Source organism: Tenrec ecaudatus, chromosome 16, assembly GCF_050624435.1.
Source record: "Tenrec ecaudatus isolate mTenEca1 chromosome 16, mTenEca1.hap1, whole genome shotgun sequence".
Lineage (NCBI taxonomy): Eukaryota > Metazoa > Chordata > Mammalia > Afrosoricida > Tenrecidae > Tenrec > Tenrec ecaudatus.
Genome location: NC_134545.1, coordinates 2,214,613 through 2,237,532, shown reverse-complemented (window position 1 = coordinate 2,237,532; position 22,920 = coordinate 2,214,613). Strand labels below are relative to the sequence as shown.

At 56.3% G+C, this 22,920-nt stretch overlaps 1 protein-coding gene across 1 annotated transcript in view; it reads left to right on the top strand.

Moving 5' to 3' along the window:
• The window catches only part of GLT1D1 (glycosyltransferase 1 domain containing 1), a 77,843-nt gene extending 56,697 nt beyond the window's left edge, over positions 1-21,146 (top strand). The window contains exons 9-12 of the mRNA XM_075535121.1: positions 8,289-8,332; positions 9,204-9,324; positions 14,047-14,145; positions 20,697-21,146. Of these exons, the coding sequence (XP_075391236.1) occupies positions 8,289-8,332; positions 9,204-9,324; positions 14,047-14,145; positions 20,697-20,858 (426 nt within the window). The 3' untranslated portion in view covers positions 20,859-21,146. The remainder of the gene's footprint in view (positions 1-8,288; positions 8,333-9,203; positions 9,325-14,046; positions 14,146-20,696) is intronic.
• The last annotated feature ends 1,774 nt before the right edge of the window (positions 21,147-22,920 follow it).

Sequence of the window (22,920 nt, the reverse complement as noted above, 5' to 3'; positions counted from 1 at the left end):
ATTTTTCATCATTGCCACACTGCACCCTGACTGGCTCGTCTCCTTGCTGCAGCCCTTCTGCAAGGGCATGTCCAATTTCCCACAAATGGGCCCTGGGTCCTCACCCTGCACTCCTCCTCATTCACAATGCTACGATTTTTTTTTGGGGGGGTGGGGGTCTTTGATGCCTAATACCTGATCCATTCGATGCCTTGTGATCTCACAGGCTGGTGTGCTTTGTTGTTGCTCAGTTAGATGGCCCCTTATTTATCTCACAGCCTATAGGACCCCAGATTCTATATCTTTTGATAGCCGGCACCATCAGCTTTCTTCACCACTTTTGCTTATGCACCCGCTTTGTCTTCAGCCATCATGTGTGGTAGGCTGGTGTGCTTCTTCCATGTGGGTTTTGTTGTATCCCAGCTAGATGGCTGCCTGTTTTTCTTCAAGCCTTTAATACCCCAGATGCTATATCTTTTGGTAGCCAGGCACCATCAGCTTTCTTCACTACTTTTGCTTATGCACCTGCTTTGTCCTCAGCAATGGAGTCAGGACAGGCCGGTGTGCTTCTTCCATGTAGGTTTTGTTGTTTCTCAGCTAAATGGCTTCTTGTTTATCTTCAGGCCTTTAAGACTTCAGATGCTATCTCTTTTGGTAGCTGGGCACCATCAGCTTTCTTCACCACATTTGCTTGTGCACCCATTGTCTTCAGTGATTGTGCCAGGAAGGTGAGCATCTCAGACTGCTAAAATGTTAGAACAAAGTGTTCTTGTGTTGAGGGAGTACTTGAGCTGGGGCCCACTGATGACATGTATTATTGAGTTCTTCTCTGTCCTTCCTCCAGAGTAGTGTGTTAAAGTCTCCTGTGTGTTGTCTGTTGCTCTCTTCAATTCTAAGAATTTGGTTAATGTATTTGAATGTCTTTCATTGGGCATATAGATATGTATACAAACCAAACTCTGCCCTCAAGCCAATTCTGAGTCCTGGCAGCAACCGTATGGACAGAGTAGACCCGCTCCTTGGGGTTCTGAGGCTGTAAATCTTTGTCGTTGTTAGGTGCCCCTGAATTAGCTCTGGTTCACAGCGACCTTGTGTCTAACTGAAGGAAGCTTCGCCCAGCTCTGCTCTGTCCTCACAGCTGTCCTATGGTTGAAGCCATTGTCACAGCCACTATGTCAGTGTGTCTCGCTGAGGGCCTCCTCCTCTGTTGCCTCCCGTACAAAGTACACGAAGCTGTGTGGGAAACTGACGTCGCGGGGAATAGGGCGAGGACTACATTCCCTAACATATAACACAGGAGATCTGTCCACGGGACAGAAGCCACCACTCGGTGAGTTAGAGATAAAGTCCAAGTACGTGATCCTGCTTTAAACGAGCGCATGGTTGATTTTCTCTCCCTATGGAAGCAGACATCCTGTTGCTATCTCTCCCCACTTGTCATGCAGCCCCCTCCTACCTCCCCCTCAATGCAGGTATTAGGTTTCCTCACCTGCGAGCTCAGGGGCTTTACTGTAGATTCCACTCACCTTGTGACACAGGTAACTACTGGATATGCATGTCCTATGGCTACCTATAAATATCCCAAGACAGTAAAGGTTCCCTCTCTCTTCTCCCATCTCCCTGTGGACCACCAAGACAGGCTGTGGTGAGCAGTCTACCATAAAATGTGTCTGACTCCTTTATTTTATTCTCTCTCCTATCTTTCCTATTCTCAGCGAATGTACCATGATCATTATAGATTATAACCCGACAAGTGCACCTGCGGACCTCTTAGTGAATAGAGGCTGGTTTCCTCTGACAAAGCTGGCAACTTTTATAAAACAGGAGTCATAACATTGCCATTCCAGGTTTTGAACAATTGCCATTAGCTGGATACATTTTATCCATCTTTTTATTTTTAGTCTCTTTCTATCTAAGGTATGTTTCTTATAAGCTCCATATTAATGTGTCCTGTTTTCTTATCCCATCTGCTAATTCTCTTCCTCCTGACTGCTGTATTTAATCCATTTACAGTCATTGATAGGCATGAGCTTATTGCTGTCATTTTGCTGTGTGTGTGTGTGTGTGTGTGTGTGTGTGGTGCGTGCATGTGCTTGTTTGTGTCTGTGTGTGCATGCATACGCGTCCATGCACGTGCCTGTGCTGGTCTTTTTGTTTCTCATAGTTTTCTGTACTGAGTCCGTTTTTTTGTAGGATTTTTTTCTTTCTTGTTTTGTTTACTAAGTGCGGTTTTTCTCTTTTTTATTTTGATGAGGCGTATCCTTTCTTTCCTCATGGACTTACTGTCTGTCATCCTCTACTATTTATCCCCCTTTTGTTGGTCATCTATCTACTCTTTGTGTATACTTCAACCTATTGTCCATCCCTCCTCTGTTTATCATCTATCATTCATATATCTACTTCTACTCACCCATCCATCGAGTATTACCCCTTGTCCAAACTCCATCCATCCTTCCATCTATCATCTATTTAACATCCACCATTCATCACTCTATCTAATCTAATCTGTTTATCCTTCTACCTATCATCTGTGTACCTATTCATTTGTTAACTCATCCATCTTTCTCTGCTTCCATCTGTTATCTATAAATGCACTTATCATCTATCTGTGTCATCTCTATCCTTATTTCTATACTTTCATTATTTGTCTACCTAGCCTATCTCTCTCTCTCTCTCTCTCTCTCTCTCTCTCTCTCTCTCTCTCTCTCTCTCTCTCTCTCTCACCTACCTACTTCTTATCCATCCCTCATCCATATCTCTATCTTCCATCTCCCTTTCTTTACAGCTGTGTCTGTGTCTGTGTCTAAGCCTATCTCCCACACCATTGTCTGTTCATCTCGATCATCTGTAGGTCTGTCGGTCACGTCCAGCCATCCATCTGTGCCATCAGGAATGGTTTATATCTCCCTAAGGAAATACCGTTCCTGCCCTCTTATTTTAGAGCATGTCACCTGGTCACCACATGTTGTCTGTGTACTTTTAGCATGATAAAGTGTTTCTCTTGCTGTCTTGATGGGAAGAAGGCAGGCCCCTCAGTGCGGCATTGGAGAGAGTTGGGAAGAGGCACCTCAGTGGGTCCCATGAAGGAGCCACTCCACTCCCCAGGGAGCGCTGCAGGGCAGCCTTGTGTAAGTGGGATGCCTTTGTGTGTGGGTGCTGGAAACGAAGCCCACCCGTACACATAGGTGCACACACCCTCTGACTGCACGCACAGGGACATGTGTGTGCACATGCTGGGGAGCGGGTGTTCCTAGCAGCCCCACACAGGCCTGGGCATTGCAAACACTCTGAGCCAGGCTTTGCTAAGTGAGTCTGTGTGTGAGGCTGGAGATGGTTTTCCCTCAGCCCGGTGTGGACACGGGGCAGTCTGCTATGGAATGAATAGCCTTAGGAGGAAGATGCTGGGGTCGTTTTTGTTGCATGCAAGGCCGTTAACCTCTCACGGCGGGCACTTCCGTGAAACCAAAACGCCGGCCTTCCTGTCCCTGCATCTGGTGTCCTGTTCCACCTGGCTTTGCTGAGAGATTTCCAATGAGCCGTGGCGGAAGGCAGAATCCAGGGAAGATGGCTCCTGTACAGTGGCGACTGGACCCTTGGCTGTCAGACCTTCCGTGCGCATGGAGCCCCAGTGGGAGTCTGGCGATGGAGTGGTCTAAATGGGATGTGCCCCTCCCTGCAAGTAGCTCATGATGGGAGCGGAGGCACGGTTAGGAAGGGAGAGACCGAGGGGGACTTCCAAGTAAAAGTTACTATCATCCATGAAATAGTTCATAGAAAATAAGGCCAAAAGAAAGCTCCCAGTGGGCTGTCGGGCTTGGTAATTTCAAGAATTAAGGGTTAGCATATACTTCCATTATTTAGGATCATTTGGACACACACAGGAAAATAATATATAAAGGAAAACCAAGGGCAGTAGATCCAACCCACGGTTGCTCTGCGGGAGACATGAGGCTGCCTGCCCCGTGGAAGGTGACAGCTCTGGAGCCCCCCCACCCCCCCACCAGGGAGCTGTGCTCTGCCCCTCAGAGCTCCTGTGCACTGGAACCAACTCCAAGCAGTGAGTGTGGGTCTGCAGTGTGTCCAAGCACCTCCAAGGAATGGTGGGTAGCCGTGCATCCCCCCGAGGCTGTTTCTAGGAATAATGTCTGCCCCGTTTCATAGCCAGATCTGCTGCCCAGGCCTTCCTCCTGATGCGGCGGATGGAAGGAGCCTGCGTCTCCACCAGGCAGGTGGCTGAAAGATGGGGGTAAGCACACAGCACGTCCTCGCTGGGAAAAGCAGAGTTCAGTTTCTGGAAAGGGCGGCTTCATTCCTGTGAGCACATTGTAAACTTGCAGGTGTTGTCCAGGCCGTAAACCAGCGTGTCGTCAAGTCCCCGTGCCTGCTGACCGACAGCTGCCTGTGTCAACGGGAGACAGGCCTGGGCCACCCTCCTCCCAAATGGGGAGCGGGGCTGAATGCCACCCTGCTCCTGGCCCTGGATGGCACACTCTCCGCCATGTGTCAGGAAGGGACATGCGGGGTTGAGGGGCCCCTGTAGAGATTCATCGCCTGCACCCGCCATCTTTCCACTCGCACCTGCTGTGTACTAAAGCGGGAGGAGCACATGGAGACCAGGGATGGACAAGGACTCGGTCTTTTGGAAACTTTGCAGATTTGCTCTGGGATTAATCGTGAGCGCCCTATTCTGCTGCGGCTCCCTGCCCCGTCGGCCGCAGGGCCCCGTGTGCAGTGACAGGCAGCTGGGTTTCTTGCCACCTCAGCAGGTGAGCTACCTGCAGCCTCACTCTGCAGCCATGGCGGGTGTCCTTCCGTTGTCTCATGGACCTTGTGCTGCAGCAAACAATGCGATGGCCTCTGCTGCACATTGGCCTTCCCTGGTGCTGTGTCCAGAGGAAGCGGACCGTCCTCCTTCCCAAGGGGTGTCCAGGCCTTTCCAGTTCTCCTGGCCAAGGCCAGGCCAGGCTCCGTGTTCTTCCCAGCAGCCATCTGGGAGCATCCATCTTCCCGTCTTCCTTTGTCACAGTCTGGCTGCTCGCATGCATGCAGGGTGACAGAGCCCTGGGCTCGGTCAGACCCACCGCCGGCATCAACACAGCGTCTCTAAACTTCCTCGAAGGAGCCTTGGTGGCACAGTGGATGAGCACTGGGCTGCTAACCGCAAGGTTGGCGATTGAAGCCCACGAGCAGCTCGGTGTGAGAAAGAGGAGGCTGTCTGGAAAGACTGGCAGTCTTGGACGCCCAAAGGCCCTGCCCTCCTCCGCTGTCTGCCCGGCTGGGCCACTGTGAGTGGGATGGCTCAGTGGCTTTGGCCTTGGTTTCTGCCACTTGAGAAGAGGCAGCGCGTGTCAGCAATGACTGCTGCCCTGAGGTTTCCTGGGGCAAGCGTGTGTCTGGGGTCCGCCACGTAGGTAGTGTGGTGGTGTCTTTGTCAGTAGTGTCTCCCTCATAGAGTGGACATGATGAGAGGCCGCCTTCCCCATGTGGACAATGATCATGTTGTCAGTCCCTGTGCCCCGGTGCAGCTGCTGACTCTGACGGTCTCAGGGTCTCTCTCTCTCTCCCCCTGCCCCCCTTGTCAGGGGCCTGCTGCAGCACCATTTCCTCCGGGGTTGGTTTGTGTAGCTTGTGTGTGTGTGTCGCCTACAACGTTCCCGTTTCTCTTTGCCACTCTCTCGTTCATGAGAAACGGCCACCCAGAGGACACTCCCTGCGGTGGGTTCCGGTCCAGCTGCCCATCCCCACCTGCGCATGCAGAGAGCCTCCCTCCTGCTCTCCTGTGGGGCCGCTGGTGGGTTCCAACAGCCCCTCAGCCAGCAGTCCCCGGGCTCCTAATGCTCATCACACTTTTACCCTTGTTCACGATACTCTGTCACCGCTCGCTCCGGCCCCCAGGTCAGCTGTGATGGCCTCTCTCACTTTGCATTTTGGGAACCTGCCTCCTTCCTGTACCTTGCCAGCTCCGCCAGGAGGGAGGGCCTTCAGAAAGCCTGTGGGGAGTGGAATCAAAAGACCACAGTGTTTCCCACAGAGGTTTTGAAGCGCTTTCCTAACGAGTTGTCGATTTTATTGATCTTTTCAAAGAACCAACTTCTGGCTTTATTGATTCTCCCACTCTGTGTCATTTCTCTCTGCTCTGATCCTGGCTGCTGCCCCTCTCCTGGCAGCTTCAGTTCACACCTGCCTTGCTTGTTCCTGGACTTGCTGGGCCAGGCTGCTAATTTGAGCTCTTTCTTCTTCCTCCGTTAAATGCCGGCAGTTGTTTTCGGTTTCCCCCGAGCGCTGCCTTTGCTGCGTCCTGTGCTCTGTGATGTCGTGTTCTTACTCTCCTTTGACTCTGCGAAGGTGGGATTTCTCCCTCCAGTCGGTGGTGGTTTAATAGTGTGCTGTTTCATTTCCGGATGCCTGGGTGATTTTTGGTGTCTCGTTTCTCCCCTTTGGTATTGGCCCTCGGATGTAGCCAGAGAAAGTACTTTGTATGATGTCCGTATTTGGAAACGTATCTATGGCTACAATGTATCCTGCCGTGGAGAATGGCCGTGTATCCTGCAGTGGGAGGTGCGTTGTGCTGGTCGTGGGTGGAGGGTCCTGCCTGTCCAGTCTGGTGGGTTTATAGCATGACTCCCTGTGGACCCTCTCTCTGGTGCTGCGTCCAGTAGTGAGTGTGGCATATGGAAGTCCCCAGCCATCGCTGTAGCCCGACCTCGCTGCTCTCCCTTCTCTGAGTGTTGGCTCCTGTGTGTAGGTGTGCTCATGGTGGCCGGTGGGCGTTCACCCGGATTGATGATGGTTAGCTTTTCAGACGAAGTGGTCAGAAAGTACAACCTTATCTCGTGTGCACATTTCTGATAAGATTGCCCCCCCCACCCAGCTCTCTTCGGCGATTATTTGCATGGAATGTTTTCCCTCTTTTCACTGGGAACCGTCTGTGTCCTCGACATGCCTGTGCAAGCTGTGCCGCTCGTCGGCGGCAAAGGGGGGCTTCGGGCAGTTTGTGGGGAAATGGAGTTAAAAGAGGACTTCTTGAAGCTCCCTCATAAGTGGAGCATATCTTTGAAAACAGTGTGGTAATAGCATGTAATCCACACGGCATCCAGTTGGGCAGCCCAGCTACATTAAAAAGAGCTGGGCAATCATCCCCGCAGCCCATGTTCCATGTGTTCTTCCTTGTGCACATGCCTGCCTGCTGTGCAGCCCACTGCTGCTCTCGGCTCTGGGCCGCAGCATTCAGCCCATTTCCACGCACGACGGGTCCCTGCTGGGAGGGCACTGTGTCTGCCACGGTCACTCGTGGGGCCGAGCTCCATCTCTGCCTGCAGCTCCGCCTGCCCTGGGGCTCTGCAGGGTCATCGAGCGTGTCTTCTTCCTCCAGCTCGTCTGTGCACGAGTGTGTGTGTGTATCTATATGAGTGTGTTCAGTGGGTGAATGTGTATCTGCGTGAGTGTGCATATCTATATTGTGAATCTGTGTATATGAGTGTGTATATGTGATGTGTGTGTGTGCTCTGTATATGAGTGTGTGTGTGTAGCTGTGTGAGTGTGCGTTATCTGCATGTATCTGTATATGAATGTGTATCTGTGTGCTTTGTGTATGTGTGTGCATATCTGTCTGCATGTATCTGTGTATATGAGTGTGTGTATCTGTGGATGTGTGAGTGTGCATATCTGTGTGTGTATCTGTATATGAGTGGGTATGTGCTGTATGTGTGTATCTGTGGGTGTGCGTACTGTGTATAAAAGTGTGTGTGTAGATGTGTGTATGAGTGGGTGTGTACCTGTGTGAGTGTGTATCTGTATCTGTGTGACTCTGGGTGTGAACATGTGTGTGTCTGTATATGACCGTGTGTGTGTGTGCACGCATGTATCTATCTGCTCTTGGCGACAAGCATGAACAGAGCCTGCACATGCCCTTTAAGCAGTGTGTCTTACTGAGTTCTGGGTGACACACAGTGAACTGGGTTCTCCTGCGACAGTTTTCACACAAGGTGTTCTGCGCACACTTGGCTTTTACATCTTTGTGTCGGGAAGAAAACCTCCTTGCCTCAAATCAATATTGGACCCAACTGTGGCCCTGTCTCAATGCCCTCGCCCAGGGAGCCCGCACCCCCGCCCACATGGCGGGGACCCCACCCCAGTGGCACCTGGATGGGGTGGGCAGTGCACCCCTGCACCCACTGTGGCTGGGCCTCGCAGCAGGGCCTGATTCTTATCTGAAACGTGGTGCATGTAAGCGGCCAGGCAGTGGGCCCTCCTGGGGCTCTGGCTCATGTCCAGCTCTGTCAACATCGGCCTCTGTCTCTTCCTCCCAGGTCGACCCCGTGTTCACGAAGGACGTGAAGGACAGGGTGCAGAGGTAAGGGGGGGGGGGACAGTGGAGCACGTGGAGCCACCTGTCCCACGCTGGTTCACCTTCCGACACACACGCTCCCCTCGCCCAGCAGCCCTCCCTGTGGTCCTGGCAGACCCAGGGCCCACACCGACCCCGCTGCCACCCAGTGGGGCTGACCCAGAGCGGCATCTCCATAGGACAGGACGGCACTGCCCCTGGGGGCTTCCAGCCTCCACTTTGTCCCAAGGAGCAAGTTGTGGGCCTGAACCACTGACCTCTCTGCAGCCCCGTGCTCACCCTGTCATCCCACCAGAGCTCCTCTGAGTCAGGTGCAGCTCTTCCCCCGTCTTGCCGACCAGGGAAGGGGCACGCGGCTAGGAGTGGCAGCCAGCATCCATGCCCAGTGGTTAGCAGGCACAGCCTGTCGACACCGTCCTGAGATGACAGTGGCCACCAGCCATGCCCGGAGACTGAACACATTGAGGGCATGGAAGGAGGAAGGGCCCTGCTGCCCTCACCCACCACGGTGAGGGACAGGCAGTGGGGAAACCCCTACTTGGAGACCAGCACACCCCAGGGTGCTGCCTGTGAATCCCCTTGTCCACCAGCTGCAGGGACCCTAGAGAATTAGCGGCACGTGAGAGTGCTCACCTCCGCTCAGGCCCCAGCGTCCATCTGTCTGTCCGGGCCCCTGTGTGGGGCACCAGCTGCCTCGTGTGCAGTGCAGCCCTGGCGGGAAAGCAGCAGGGCTCGGGCATTCTGTATCCTCAGCAGCAACATGTCACCCGCTAGGTCGTCCTCCAGAACCACTGGTCATCGACGCCCTTACATCCCGGGGCAGGCACCACCCTGTGGTCCTGGGCGCAGCCCCCGCCCACTGTGCTGCCCTTTCCAGGAGCCCCGGGGTCCGGCTGGCCGGTGAGATGCCGCAGGCTGACCTGCACGCAGTGGTGAAGAACTGCTTCGCCGTGGTGAACAGCTCTGTCTCAGAAGGCATGTCGGCTGCCATCCTGGAGGTAAATGTCCCCTGCCCTGGGGGGGCCCTGGAAACCGTGAAGTCACCACCTGCCATGCTTCGGCTGATTGGTCGCGGGGTTCTGCCCATCTCCAAGCTGAGAATGCTGCACGGGGCTTCCGTTAGGGCTGTGACTGGTTCGTTTGTGCCCAGCGTGGAATGTGGGCCGGGTGGGTGACCGTGGGCCTTTGCAAACAAGCCCACTGCCATCCAGTGGGTTCTGGCTCTCAGCGGCCATAGGACAGAGCAGAGCTGCCGGTGGGGTGTCTGAGGTGCACTGGGTTGATTTGACACAGAGCAACCTGTGTCTACGGTTCCCCAGGGGTGACTCTCTACAGAAGCAGACAGCCTCGTCTTTCTCCTGGGGAGGGGCTGGTGGTTCGAACTGCTGACTTCATGGAGCCTCCTCCAGGGCTCCCTTTGTGCTGAAGTCCCCTGCTCCCCAGGTTCAGGTGAAAGAGCCGGGCTTCCCTGGGGGCAGGGGCAGAGTGGGGTAGATCTTGTCTCTGCTCCGTATCACAGTCTGCAGCTGGCGTGAGTCAGACCAGGGCTGCCCCATGGGCTGTCAGTGGCCACGTCTGTGGAAGCAGACTGCCAGGCCTTTCTTTCCAGGCACCCCCACCCGTGCGGAGGGGCCTCTGTGTGGCTCTTTGCACCCAGGTCCTCCCTGGCTGCAGGGACTTGTCACTTCAGAGCAGATGCCCCCCTGTGGTGCTCTCCTGCCCTCAGGTCCCTACCTGTGTGCCAGCCACGCTGGCTGGGTGTGCCCGGTGCCCGAGCACGCTGGAGATGAGGGAAGCAGGAAGGAGAACGGGACCGCCTTTAACTAAAAACCAACGGTGGCGTGGTGGGGACACGCTGGGCGGCCAACCGCACAGCCAGCAGTTCAAAGCCATCTGTCGCTCCAGGGGAGAAAGATGAGGCTTTCACCTCCCATAAAGACACACGGGGCTGCTCCACCCTGTCCTTTGGGGCGGCGCTGACTCTATGGCAGGGAGCTGTTTGGGGTTACAGTTAATCATGCAAAGAGGAAGGAGGGTGGTGGCGTAGAGGCTGCGCCCAGGCCGGTGACTTCAGCCTGCAGGTGGGCCCCCACCTGCCCTCCCAGCCTTGCTCTCACCCTCTGCTCTGAACACACCCAGGCTCGGCCTGCCAGGGTCTCAGCTCTCATGGAGCAGCCCCTCGTGAGTAAACACATCTCTTCTCCACCGTCCGGGGAGAAAAGTGGAGGAGGATTGAGGGAGCGATTCTGTAACGAGCACACACTGCACCACAGATGAATGGCTGCTAAGCTTCATTTACTTCAAAGGAAGGACAGCTGTGAGCAACTGTGACTGTATGCTGCCTCTGCAGACGCCCAGGGGCCTGGCGGAGCGAGGGGCGGCTTTCTTTCTCTAGAATTGCCAGGATGTCCGTCTGTCAGCCTGTGCCATGGTGGCAGACACCCCGGAGGCCCTCTCAGGCGTCCAGAAGAGGAGCAGCATTGGGGGTGGGGACTCTAGCAGGTGGAGATGCACTCTCACGGGCAGGAGGCAGGATGACAGCGTTTCTCGTCATCCGTCTTTGGAAGGAAGGTTCTGTCTTCAGTGCCTGTTGCCTGGGGCCCTTGGAGATGCTCATGGTTAGGACATGGGCCCACCCCCGCATGGTTACTGTCTCTGTGAGACACAGATTGGCCCAGGTCCCACCTTACAGCAGGCTTTTCCAAAGGGGGGCTGTGTTCAGACGACAGAATGGATATGAGCAGGCGTTTCACTTTGTCCTGGAGGATGGACTAAGGTACACACATTTTATTTGCCAGGGGAGAGGGGAGTCTTGTCTGTGACAAGGTAGCTCTGTGCCCCACACCTGTCTGCCTCTACCATCACAGGGACGGTCCGCTCCCAGAGGGCTTCTCGCCCCAAGCTCAGCTATAGGGATGCCCAGCACCCACGTGGGACACAGAGTCCAGGGTGCTGATGGGGAAGCATGACCAGCCTCAGGCTGGACTGGGAGGGCAGGGAGTCTTATCTGCCCACAGTGACTCAAGCAGGATGGGGGGGGCATGTTTGTGGGGTTCGTTTCATCGGCCCCTGTCTGTGCGGCTAGCAGTGCCTGCTCTTTGGCAAAGAATGGTCAGTGTCCTTGGCTTCTCAGTGACTAGGCCCAAGGGACAGGGGTCCTTCTAGGGTTCTCAGGTGGGAGTTTCGGCTGGGCATCTCATGCACAGCCACCTGCCCTGTGTAACTGTCTTTCAGCAAGACAAGGAAGAAAGGCCTGGTGGTCCTCCCGCAGCTGACCATAGGCAGGCAAGCTGAGGAACCGGGCAGAAGGGGGTGGTGTGTGTGTCTGTCACATGACCAGTGGCAGGCAGCATCACCCACTGAGGCAAGGTGCTTGGGGACTTCTGGCTGTCAGAGGCACTGAGTTGTTCCTGCAGGTGGGAAACGCGTTGGGCTGTGAAGATACAGAGGGCCAGGAGAAGGGGCTCAGAGTTCTCAACGTGCCAAGCAGGCCTGGGAATCACAGTACTCCACCACATGCCCAGCGCATGCCCTCCGAGGCCCACAGCCACCAGCAGGCTGCCCCCCCCCCCCTTTCCTCAGCTTATGCTGGCCTGGAAGTTTCCTTTCCCTGAGCGGAGAGGCTAAGGCTTACAGGCAGCAGTGTGTGGTGTAACCGCGCACGCGCGCTCTCTCTCTGGGGCTGCCCTCAGCTGTTGAAGGAGAACAAGGCTAGGGCAGTACTCACCAGGCGCTGACTGCAAGGCCATCAGTTTGAAGGCGCCAGCGCTGTTGTGGAGAAAGGCCCGCAGGGGGGTTAGTCTCAGAAACCCGCACGGCATCCCCTCGACCTCGGCCAGCAGCCATGGAGTGCTTCTGACTGGTGACCTGCTGGTGAGGTGAGAACCTGGTCCATGGCCTGTTGGTGAGGGGAAAGGACAGAACTTTGTAGAGCATGACCAGGGTCATGGGCCGGGGCTTTGAAAACCAGCCAGGTTGAGGGCAGACCTGCCAGATGTGGGCTGGGGCCAGGGGTGAGAGGTGGGGAGGTTCCACAGGAGTTCAAGGACCGTCCCCCACCCTCCCACCAAGGTGGATGCTGGCTCTGGGAGAGGCTTCCTCGCTCTGCTGAAAGCAGGGTGCCAGGGGGGGTCTGGTAGGGAGGTTCCCACCATGACCGCCCGATGCCCATCCGCTCAGGCAGGTGTGGTGGCTGGCATGCTCCCCCCGGCCCCCCTTAGAGATGAGTCAGATGCAAACTCACCCTCACTTCCAAGGCAGCGGCGGCGTCTGCCGCCAGCCCCGCCTTCACGCCACCGTCTTCGCAGACACGGGCTTTCTGGAAGCTGGGCTTGTCATTCATTTTCAGGACTCCGTATTCAAGGTGCGTTTTCTGTAAACACAGCCTCTGCTGCAGCTTCCATGGAAACATCCCCTCTCACCTCCACTCAGCCCTGACTCTCCAGCTCCCCACGAGCCCAGCAGTTCAGGCCACTAGCTGCTCCTGGATTTTCAGCCCAGGACATGGAATGGGCAGTTCTACCCTGTCTGAGGGAGCGGCTGGGCACCGGGATCCACAGCTGGATGGGTGGTTGGGGTGGAACTAGACTCACCAGTTTGAGTTGTACCCTGATGCTAAGGCCCAAGCGTGGCACCGTGGGTCTATCAAGTGGGGGCTCCTGACTGCCAGCTTGGTGCGTTCAAACCCCCATCATTCTTCAGGAGCAAGATGCGGCAGTCTGCTCCCATGACAGTGGAGTCTCAGCCGGAGCTCCATTGAGGTGGAAGCCTTGGAAAGTCCATGGGCCATCCTGCTCCAGTCTTGAGGGGACAGGGGTGATGGTATGCCTTCTGTTGTTGGCTCCGTGCAACCCATGAGGGGTGGCAGCCCCCACCTCCCCTTCTGAGCTGCCCCTCCTCCGGGAGCTGATGCTGCTTCCTGGTGTCACGTTGGTGTTGGCTGGTCTCCACGGGTGGTGGGAGCAGTGTCCTGCTCAGGAAGCGACACTGGGCTCAGTTTTGAGCAGACTCTCGGTGACCTCAGCCAGCAGGGCTCCAGCAAGTCTAGGGTCCTCGGACACTAAATGGGGTGCTGGGCCTCCCCTGTGGAGATCAGCGTGGTCAGTGAATGGGAGCAGGCACCACCCAGTCCTCTGGGTTTGGTACAAGGAGGCATTCCCTCCATGCTTTCACTTTGGCCTCCCTCTACCGCTCCCTGGAGCTCGCAGCAGTGTCCCAGGTGTCGACAGGTGAGGCCTGTGCTCAGAAGACAGCTCTGAATGAACACTTGGGGTGGGTGTCTGAGACACCATAGAAACAGCACAGGGTACAGCCAGGACACGGGATACCGCCCTATCGGGGGAGCTGCCCCCGTGGGTTTGCGAGGCTGTCATCCTCATGGAGCAGAAAGCTTCCTCGTTCTTAGGGGGCTCCTGGTGTTGAACCTCAGACCTTGAGGTGAAACGCTCAACACACAATCCAACTTTAAAAGACCCCTCATTGTGGCCTTGGTGCAGATGAGAGGGGACCTTGCTGCGTGTACGAGACCCAGGAAGACCTGGTTTGACCGCAGTGAATTCATGTGGAGCCCCGTGCCCACTCTCCTGTGGGGCTACCTCGGCTCACAGGGCTCTCGGGCTGGCGGGTCCCTGGGGGCAGCTGGGTTTTCCTTGGAGTCTAGGCGTCCAGTGGCCTATGGAGCTCCTCCCCTCCCTCATCTCCCCCCTCATCTTTCCCCTCAGGCCATGGACCTGGAGGTTCTCGTGATGGCCAGGAACATTCCGGGAAACGCGGCTGTGGTGAAGCATGAGAGCACCGGGCTGCTCTTCTCGGACCCCCAGGTGAGGACGGCGGCAGGGGCCAGCACCTACCTGGAAGGGGGGGGGTACCTGCAGTACCTCTCCCCCTGTGAGGGAGGGGCTCTCCTGTCAGCAGCAGCTCCTGGAGTCAGGGGTGGGCTGTGGTTTTCACACTCTTGAGATGACTCAGCATGGCACATGCCAGACTCCAGAAAACGCCAACAGAACCCACTGGGCTAGGGCAGCGTCAGGCCCTCTCTCCATCCAGCCGACAGGCACGGAGCCCATCCTTTTTCTTTGGGAGGTGGGACGGGCACAGGACAGTGTCCCCAGCTCTGGCAGCAGCGTTTTGATTTGAAAGCTAATGTCCATTTGAGACATGAGTCTGAATTTTGTGACTCTTCAAGCAGACACCCCACCGATTTTGCTGGGAAGTTGCCCCCCCAAAATTTTATGAGTGTTTGGGGCGGGTGTGGTCGTGGGGTTATGGTGACTTAAGGAGCACTCACCAGGAGCCCTGGCGGTGGGGGTGTGGTGACACACTGGGCTGCTCAGACAGGTCAGCTGGTGGAAAAGCCCAGCCACTCGTGGGGGACACGACGAGGCTGTGAGCCCCCCTGGGCAAGTCCCCTCTGTCCTCAAAGGCACTGGCCGGTCCCAACGCCCACGAGCCATTCCCAGGGAGAAGGGTGAGCCTGATTTCTCAGACACCCTTAGCCTCAGACACCCCACAGGGTGGGGCACTGTGTCCTTGCCTGACAGCCAGCTGGACGGTCATGGTAGGGTCTCTATGTCACTCCTTGGCAGACAGTGTGTCCTAAACCAGACAGAGCAGGGGGTTGCCGAGTCAGACAGCCTGGACCGCCGTGGTTCAGGAGGGGCAGGTCCTCCAGGAGATGGACTTGTGGCGGCTGCATCGGGCTCCAGTGCAGGGAGCACTGAAAGGCCCAGCAGTGTGTGCTGCTGCACCAGACACCTTCTCCCCGTCACGTTGCCGCCATGCCCTTGACTGCTGTCTCCTTGGGGCATGGCCCTCTGGGTCCCACGCTGGCCCTGGGCTCCACTTCTCCTCCTCCTGCCCCGAGCTTCCTTGTGAGGCCGATCCGTCGTCTGTGGACGAGAGGGAGATTGGTCTGCGGTGACTTGTGCCTGTGCTGTCTGGCTGCATGGAACGGTTGGCAGCTGATGCTCCTCCCCACGCCCTGCCGCTGCTCTAGGGCCTCTGAATGTTTGCTAAGCCCTCTCTGCGTGGTTAGGACATTTCCATTTGCTCTCACACTTCGCAAGGGGTCTTTCCAACCTTCTACGTTGCTGCGGCAGATTAGGGAGGCCATGGCCCACCCCGTCATGTCCACTCCTTTTCACCTTCTACGGTTTGTTGGTTGGGCTTTTCAAGCTTGTCGATCCAACTTGTGGTCTTGCTTGGATGGCACTTTTACATGGGGGTCTTTGATTTACCTTGGATTGAGTATGAAGTGAAGGCGGCCTGGGTTTCCCCCTGCCACTGTTTTTCAGTCTTGCCAACTCCACCTGTTAGAGCCCAGCACAGGTTCAAATCCAGCAGCAGCTCCTCCCGCGGACGCTGTGACTGTCCAGTCCCGTGAACCATCTCAGCAGCAGCCACAGGGTCCTTCTCTGCTGCCATCAGCAGGAGCCAAGGTCACGCCGAGTCACGGTGACCTGAAGGGAAGGACAGGGTGGGACTGCTGCACCTGGCCTCTGCGTATCTGCTGTGCAACCATTACTGGGCGGAGCTGGGAAAGGGCGAGATCCCAGGCTTCACCAGCATGATGCTTATTTGGGGGTTACTGTCCATTAAGCGATGGAAACACCGATCCCCAGCTTTAGCGGCTGCAGATAGAGCCTCGACCTCCCTCCTCTCTGTAGCTTGGACATGAGCTTGACGAATGGCTGTTAGGGACACTGTCTGCTGGCCGGTCTGACACCTGTGTGCCCCCTCTTTGGACCCTAGTCACAGTTCTGTTTACATCAGAGGTTTCTGATGGGTGCACGTGAGGGTTTCCCCACAATGAGTCACCCCCACCCCACCCCCGCGAGGGGCGGTGAAGGCAGATGCCCTCACTGTCTCCTGGACGATGGGCTGAGTTGTTATTGGCCAGGGCTCGCCAGTTTTTTTTCTGGAAAGGGGCTACAGCATGCTCTCCGATTCCTATGGTAGGTGACCAACCCACCCCCGGCTCTTGCTTCGTGAATCGCATCTGCCGTTGCTGTAAAGCCACCAATTTGACTTGTTTTACTTTGTCTTTGATTCTCGGGCTTGCTCGTTTTGTTCTCGAATTTGAGCTGACTCAAAGCCCGATTCCGTTAACTCTGAATAGGCGCAATTTCCCAATCGAGTCTGGTCTTTTCCACTAGTTCAGCAATTCAGGATGTTAGCCATTCAGAATTAAAAGTGATTTCTGCCCCACCATCTAAGTGTGCTCCAGACTCCTCTATGAAAGAGCTAGCTCTAACCAGTCCTGGTAATTATAATTCCATCCCTTTTTCATGCCGTTTCAAAATTTAGGCCAAAATACTTTTCAGGGTGAGGACTGATCAGGGCCTCTGCATTCTCTCCGGCCTCCTGAGGGAGCTGAGCTCCTGTGGCCAGAGACTTCTCGGGGGTTCTCCACCCAGCCTCCCTGCCTGTGTTACGATGGGTCTATGTGTTGATTAAAATCTGAAGCCTGCAGTTCACTGTTGTGGGTCTTCATGTGGTCCGGGGGAGTTCTGTAACACTCATGAGAAGTGTGTGTGTTGGGGGGAGAGGGGTGTCAGGAGGAGCAGAGGGACAGTAGGTGGCACCACAGCATTTACAATGGAAACCATGAACTTGCTACATACCTTGACTTGTTAGTTTTCTGAGCAGCATCCGGGAAACGGGCAACTTTCCATTCCCGATTTCTTAGAGAAGCTTGGGAAGGCTGGGACTGTTCACCTGTGATTTACAGTGCACACAAGTTGATTCGGAAAGGTCAAGCGGTCACACACTTTCTGTCTTACATCGGGCTATGCCGCTGGTGTATAAAGAGACAGGTGGCATCTCCACAGAGCCTGTGCAAGTCCCCGAATGGCATTCTCTGCTACTGGATCCCCGCGACACGCAGTGTGCACACAAGCCACCGCAGAGCCCACCAAACACACCGTCTCCGGGGATTCCCACCCACAGCAAGTCCGAGGACAGGGCGGAAGTGGCCCTGTGAGCCTCCCAGACTGACTCTGATGGGAGCAGAGAACCCCGTCTTCCCCCTGCAGGGCAGGGCGGCTGGTGGTCTCCGCCCTCTGCCAAACCCAAAGGATCTAGTGTTCCATGGTCTCCCCAGATATGAAATTTCAAGCCTGACTTTCCAGTGAGAAGCCGGAAGGACAGCTCCTGCAGGAACTTCCCGCAGTGGCACTTTCAGGAGGTGTTTGCTGTTCCAGGAGAGTGCCTGAAGTTACATACAGGCATCGCACCTGGTGGGCAGCCTGATGCTCTGGCCTTCGGACTAGGTCATGCCGGCACAGTGTCTGTAATGGCTGGATCCACTGGCAGGGGCCCCGCCTGCATTTACTCAGAAACCCGAGCAGCAGAGCCATCTCCAGGAGAAAAGGGAAAACAAACCCAGGCCCCATAGACAGATACAAACGAAAGCAAGTCAGCAGCACCAAGAGGCCAATACTGAAACTCAGCCTCAGACACAAGCAGACCCTTGAACTCTGAAGGGGCTCCCCGAGGGGCTCCCAGGACCTCATGGACAAGGGCTCCCCTGGCTCCTGAGCAAGCCTCTGGGGGGGGGGGGCGAGGCAGGGGGTTGCACCAACCTTGCCTCTGAGACAGCAGGCATAGTAAGAAAGAGATTGGGGTTAACGCTAAGATGACCAGACGTCCCGCTTTTGGTGGGACAGTCCCAAATTTTAACAATTTTTCCTGCGTCCCACTGTGTTTTAAAAAGTCCCGATTTTTGGAAAGAATGCACAAGCAAGGGTGTACGGTTTTCGGCTGCCATGTGGCTGTTTCAATGGTGTCCCGCTTTACCACTGTTAAAATCTAGTCCCAGCTCAGAGTGACTGTGGTAGGAGGAGAAGCGCCGGCTCAGTGGGCGCAGACAGCCACATCTTTCCCCCAAGGAGCAGCGGGTGGGCATGAACCCCCGACTTGTGGTCAGCAGGCCTGCACGAGGCCCACTACACCACCAGGGCTCCTGAGAGGAAGGAGTTTCATGAACAGCAGAAAAGCATTTTGCAAAATGAGAAAACACAGAGAACTACTGACAAAACGCTCAGAAGAGCCTGGAACCGTAGAAGCAAAAACTGCATTTAGGGTGAGCCTTCGGGCACTTTCGATGGGCAATGGTCACAAAGTTGCAGGACCAGCTTTGCACTAGGGAGAGTCCTGACAAGAACCACAAGCACACGGAGGTACAGGCTTGCCGCATGCACAGCACCACATTGACTCAACACCAGCTTTCTGAAACAGTGACGTGCTGCAGGAAATAGCTGTGTGCAGAGGATTTGCTTACAGAGGTGCTAGGCAGGCTGTCTGAAAGAGAAGACTGTTCCCATCAGGTGGCTGGCCTCAGGCGCTCTGTGAGGAGGCTTCCAAAAGGGTGTGCGCGAGGGCCCTTAATCTTGTAATCCCGCTTGTCCAAGACCTCGCTGAAGCTCCCTCGTACCCCGTTTCCCAACACACACACTCACCCACGGTGTTCTCCAGAGCGCTGCACCACACAGCAAAACTGGCTAAACTTAAACACCAAACCACAACAAATTAACTTCTCAAATCACCAGAATATACAACACCCTCACTGCAAAACTACTACATGGCAGAAGCATCGTTTATTTCACTCGAAATTAAAGATGAGATTTTTAAAATTTCCTGCATCGAACAAGACCGAACGTGCATTGTCTGCATCACGGCAAAAGCAGCGCTCAGAGGACCACGTACAGCCCTAGATCCACACATCACTAGTGAAGAACCCGGGCAATCCCTCCAGAGACCCACCATCGACGGCCACGGATTAAGATTCAGGGAGAAAGATACAGCTAGCGGAAGAATGGTCAAGCCAGACTGGAAGCGCTTCTTTGACAGGATTAAGAACCACCACCCAAACAGAGGGGGATGTGTGACTTGCATGACTAAGCGGGCGCTTGGCATGAGTCACCCAGCTCCCGGGCCCAAGGCTTCTCTTGCAGTCAGGCAGGCACACTGGTCCACTGTCCACCCTGGTTGTTGGAACAAGTCAGGACTGACTGAGCAGCCCACCAGCTGCTCTGCGGGAGAAAGACTTACCACCAGGAAGCCCCTAGGGGCCGCTCCACTGTATCCTGTAGGGTCACTGATGGGACGGCAGTGGGTTTGGTTTCCAGGACGAGCTAGGACCACATGGAAGCCAGTGGCTGTGGCGGCTCTGCCTGCAGGAGGCCCCTCTCAGGTTGGGCACAGCTACACACACGCCCTGGCTGGACCGGGTCAGGCGGTCCAGGACACACGTGAAACGTGGCTGCAGACTAGTAAATAAGCCCACGGGAGCCTGTGCTCAGTTGCGGACCCTGCCAGGTCCTGTAGATGTGACCAGACTCTGCTTTTGTAGGAAAGGGCTGTGAGGTTGGGGGAAGAGAGACAGCCACCAGGGTCTCTGATGTGGGGAAAACGCCAGATTTCCCCCCACAGATAAGCAAGCACAAGCTAGCCCGTGCTTACCTTGCTTTCCTGATCGGTCACCACCTCTGGCGTGTGGTGTGAAAAGGGACCCAGTGACCGTGGGGAAAGGTCCGCCGGTCTTCGCCCACATTGTGCCCGCAGGCTGGCCTCCCCACTGACCCCCGGCACTCTGCAGAGAAGGGACCAGAGTCACAAAACACCCATGACACAGCCCTTGAGTCCGGCGAGTCAGACAGCTCCCCTGCCACGAGGTGGGGGTGAATATGGCGGTGTCTTCACAATGTTTCCTACAAATGTGTACAGCTCATGTGCACTTGCTGCAGGACAAGGCATTGAGCTGGCAGTCATTTCGAAGATGTGCAAAGCTCCCTTTGTAAGCCTCATGGGACTGTGTGGGGCTCTGGGTGCTGCTGCCTTTGGGGGGGGCTCCTCTGCGCAGATGTCTAGGGATGGATGACGTCAGCGTAGTGTCCTGGCTCCATTCCCCCCACTTCCTTGTCCTTGGCCCACCTGTCACATGAGGCCGACACCATTGCTGTCCCTAAGCTGCAGTGAAGCCCAGACCCCCTGCCCAGCGCCCATCACGCAAAGGCCAGGAGAGGCCACCCCGCCCACTGGTGGGCCTGAGCCCCCGGCTGTCCTGTGAGCAGCCTCTTGCCTGAAGCCCCACGCCACCAGGAGTCCTAATCTGTCCCCCCTATGAGAGGCTTTGGTTTTCCTGCCTGGGGCCTCACTGCCCACAGGGGCCAGGTCAGGTCTCACGTGAGGAGCAGACTCTCAGGCCTGGTGTTTCTCCGAATCTGTCTCACTCTGTCTCAAAAAGCCATCCGGCTACCTACTGAGGGATGGAGGCCAGGCTGTCAGGCAGCAAGCCGGACGGACAGGCAGACAGACACACACACAGCCTTGTCCACTCACAGCTACTTCTTGCCCACTGGCCTCTCTGCAGGAGTTTGTCCAGCTGGCCAAGAGGGTGCTTGAGGACCGTGCCTTAGAAGGAGACCTGGTGAACAGGGCGCGGGACTACGTGAGGACCCACCACTCCTGGCAGGCCGAGCGAGCCACCTACCAGAGCCTGGTGCAGAGCCTGGTGGGGGCCCCGGAGCATTGAGGCCCGCCCCACCGTGGCAGACAGACGGCAGGACAGCAGAGCCACCTGAAGGGGAGCAGGCCCTCCGGACAGACAGGCACAGCTCCTGCCCACTCCCCAGGCCCTCTCTGGAAGCAGAAGCCGTGCTGGGCACAGTCAGCTACATGCAGGCGGACACATGGGGGCGGGAGGGGGGCGGTGGTGGTGTAGCAGGGACCCCTCCTCCCCCACTGCTTTCCCACCACTGCACTGCTCCAGTGCCTGCCCTGCCCGGTGGGAAGGACCGTGTTTGAGTAATAAAGCAGCTCACCCAACAGCCCTGGCCCCCCTGGCTGCCACTGAGTGTCCGCATCCTGGTGCAGGGCCCGCAGCCCCGGCTCAGCAGTGCCCATGCGTGAAGTAGTCCTGGTGGTGCCGTGGGTCAGTCCCTTCTGCTGGGCACAGGGCAGTGGAGAGCCTGGTGTCGCCGGGTCCGGCCCCCTGACCACCCAGCCATCCCCTGGAGGCACCTCTACCACGTGGATCACCCTTGGCCTCCGCTTTTCTCCCCAAAACCTCCCTTGGAAAGCACCCCCAGTCAGCTGGCTGTGTGGATTAGCCCACCAAACCCTGTGGGCTGTGCGCAGAAAACGGGGAGCAAATGGGTGAGGTACGAAGGACTCTTTCACCTAAACCCCAACGGCGCCCCGGGGCCAGGCTAGGCACCCCTGAAAACCACAGCAGCGATGGGCAGCCTACGCATGTGCGTAGCCGGCTGGGCGTGCGTGTCCGGGGCAGTGCCCACGCAGGGAGCCCCTCAGCTGGCTGCTTTTCCAGCTTCATCCACCTTCTTTGGGGAGCCGACCAGAGGTGGGAAGTTCCCACCCACCAGCTGCCCTGAGGGAGAGCTGGGCTGTTTGGAAGCCCTCTGGACGGAGGCTCTACTCTGCCCTGCAGGGCCGCCGCGTCAGAGCCCACTGGCCACAGGGCACTTGGGTTTGAGTTTTCCCCCACCCATAGGGGCCCTGCCACGCGTGGTTCACATGCCCTGCCGCAACTGGCAGGTTAGCATTCAAGGCCACCAGTCGCTGACTGTCAGGAGTGGTGGGTGGGTGGGTCCGCTTCCCTAGAGGCAGCAGTCCGGGGCCCTACAGAGCAGTGCTACTCAGGGCCACGGGGCCACAGGACCACGGGGTCAGGATCCGCTTCCTGCCTGGGGCTTCAGTGTGTGTGTGCAAACACAGCACCTGTGCACACAGACATGTGCACCAGACACAGCGGGGAGTACTCAGAGCTGCAGCCCTCAGGGCCGGTCTCCCTCTGCCCTGCAGGGATGTCCCTCAAGGATCACTACTTGTCTGCCCCTGCTTGCCAGGCTTCGGGGTGCCGGGGAGTGCCCCCCCATCACGTGCTCACCCTGATGACACAGGCCAGAGCCGCCCTGGAAGGGCTGGCAGGCAGGGCCCTGTGTCCTCCTCCGGCCCCAGGGGGCACTGCCCGCCCCACAGCTCCTCACCACATGACGGCCAGAATCCAACCTTGGGAAGTCAGGTTTGTTCGCTGTGTTAGTCTGGGTACTTTATAGAAACAAGTCCACAGAAACTCATACATATGAGAGTTTGATATAAAGGGTAAGTGCACATCAAGAAAACATCCAACCCAGTGCTGCCCAAGTCCACAAGTCTAACATTAACCCATACGTCCTACACCAATCCACAAAGTCCTCCTCTGTCTCACAAAACACATTATGACGCCGACTTCAGGAAGAAAGCCAAATTATTGAGTGTGTAAGTATCTCACCTGGCAGGGGTTCTCCACGTGGCTGCTCCAGCACCCAGGGCTGCATTGGAGTAAGCCCATGCAGCTTCTCCTCGGGGATGTCTTGCAGGAAGTGAGCCTTGCCAACTGGAGCAGGGAGCTGGCTAAGACAGCTGCACCCTGGTCCAACCATCACAAAGCAAGAGACCCAAGAACTATAAAGGCGAGACCCACCAAGTCATTTATCTCTCCACCCTTCAAGTAACCCCACGTGTTTATTGGTCAGGTTGGCACAATAAACTTTTAACCAACTCAATTCACTCTTTTCCAAATTGGCATTTGTACA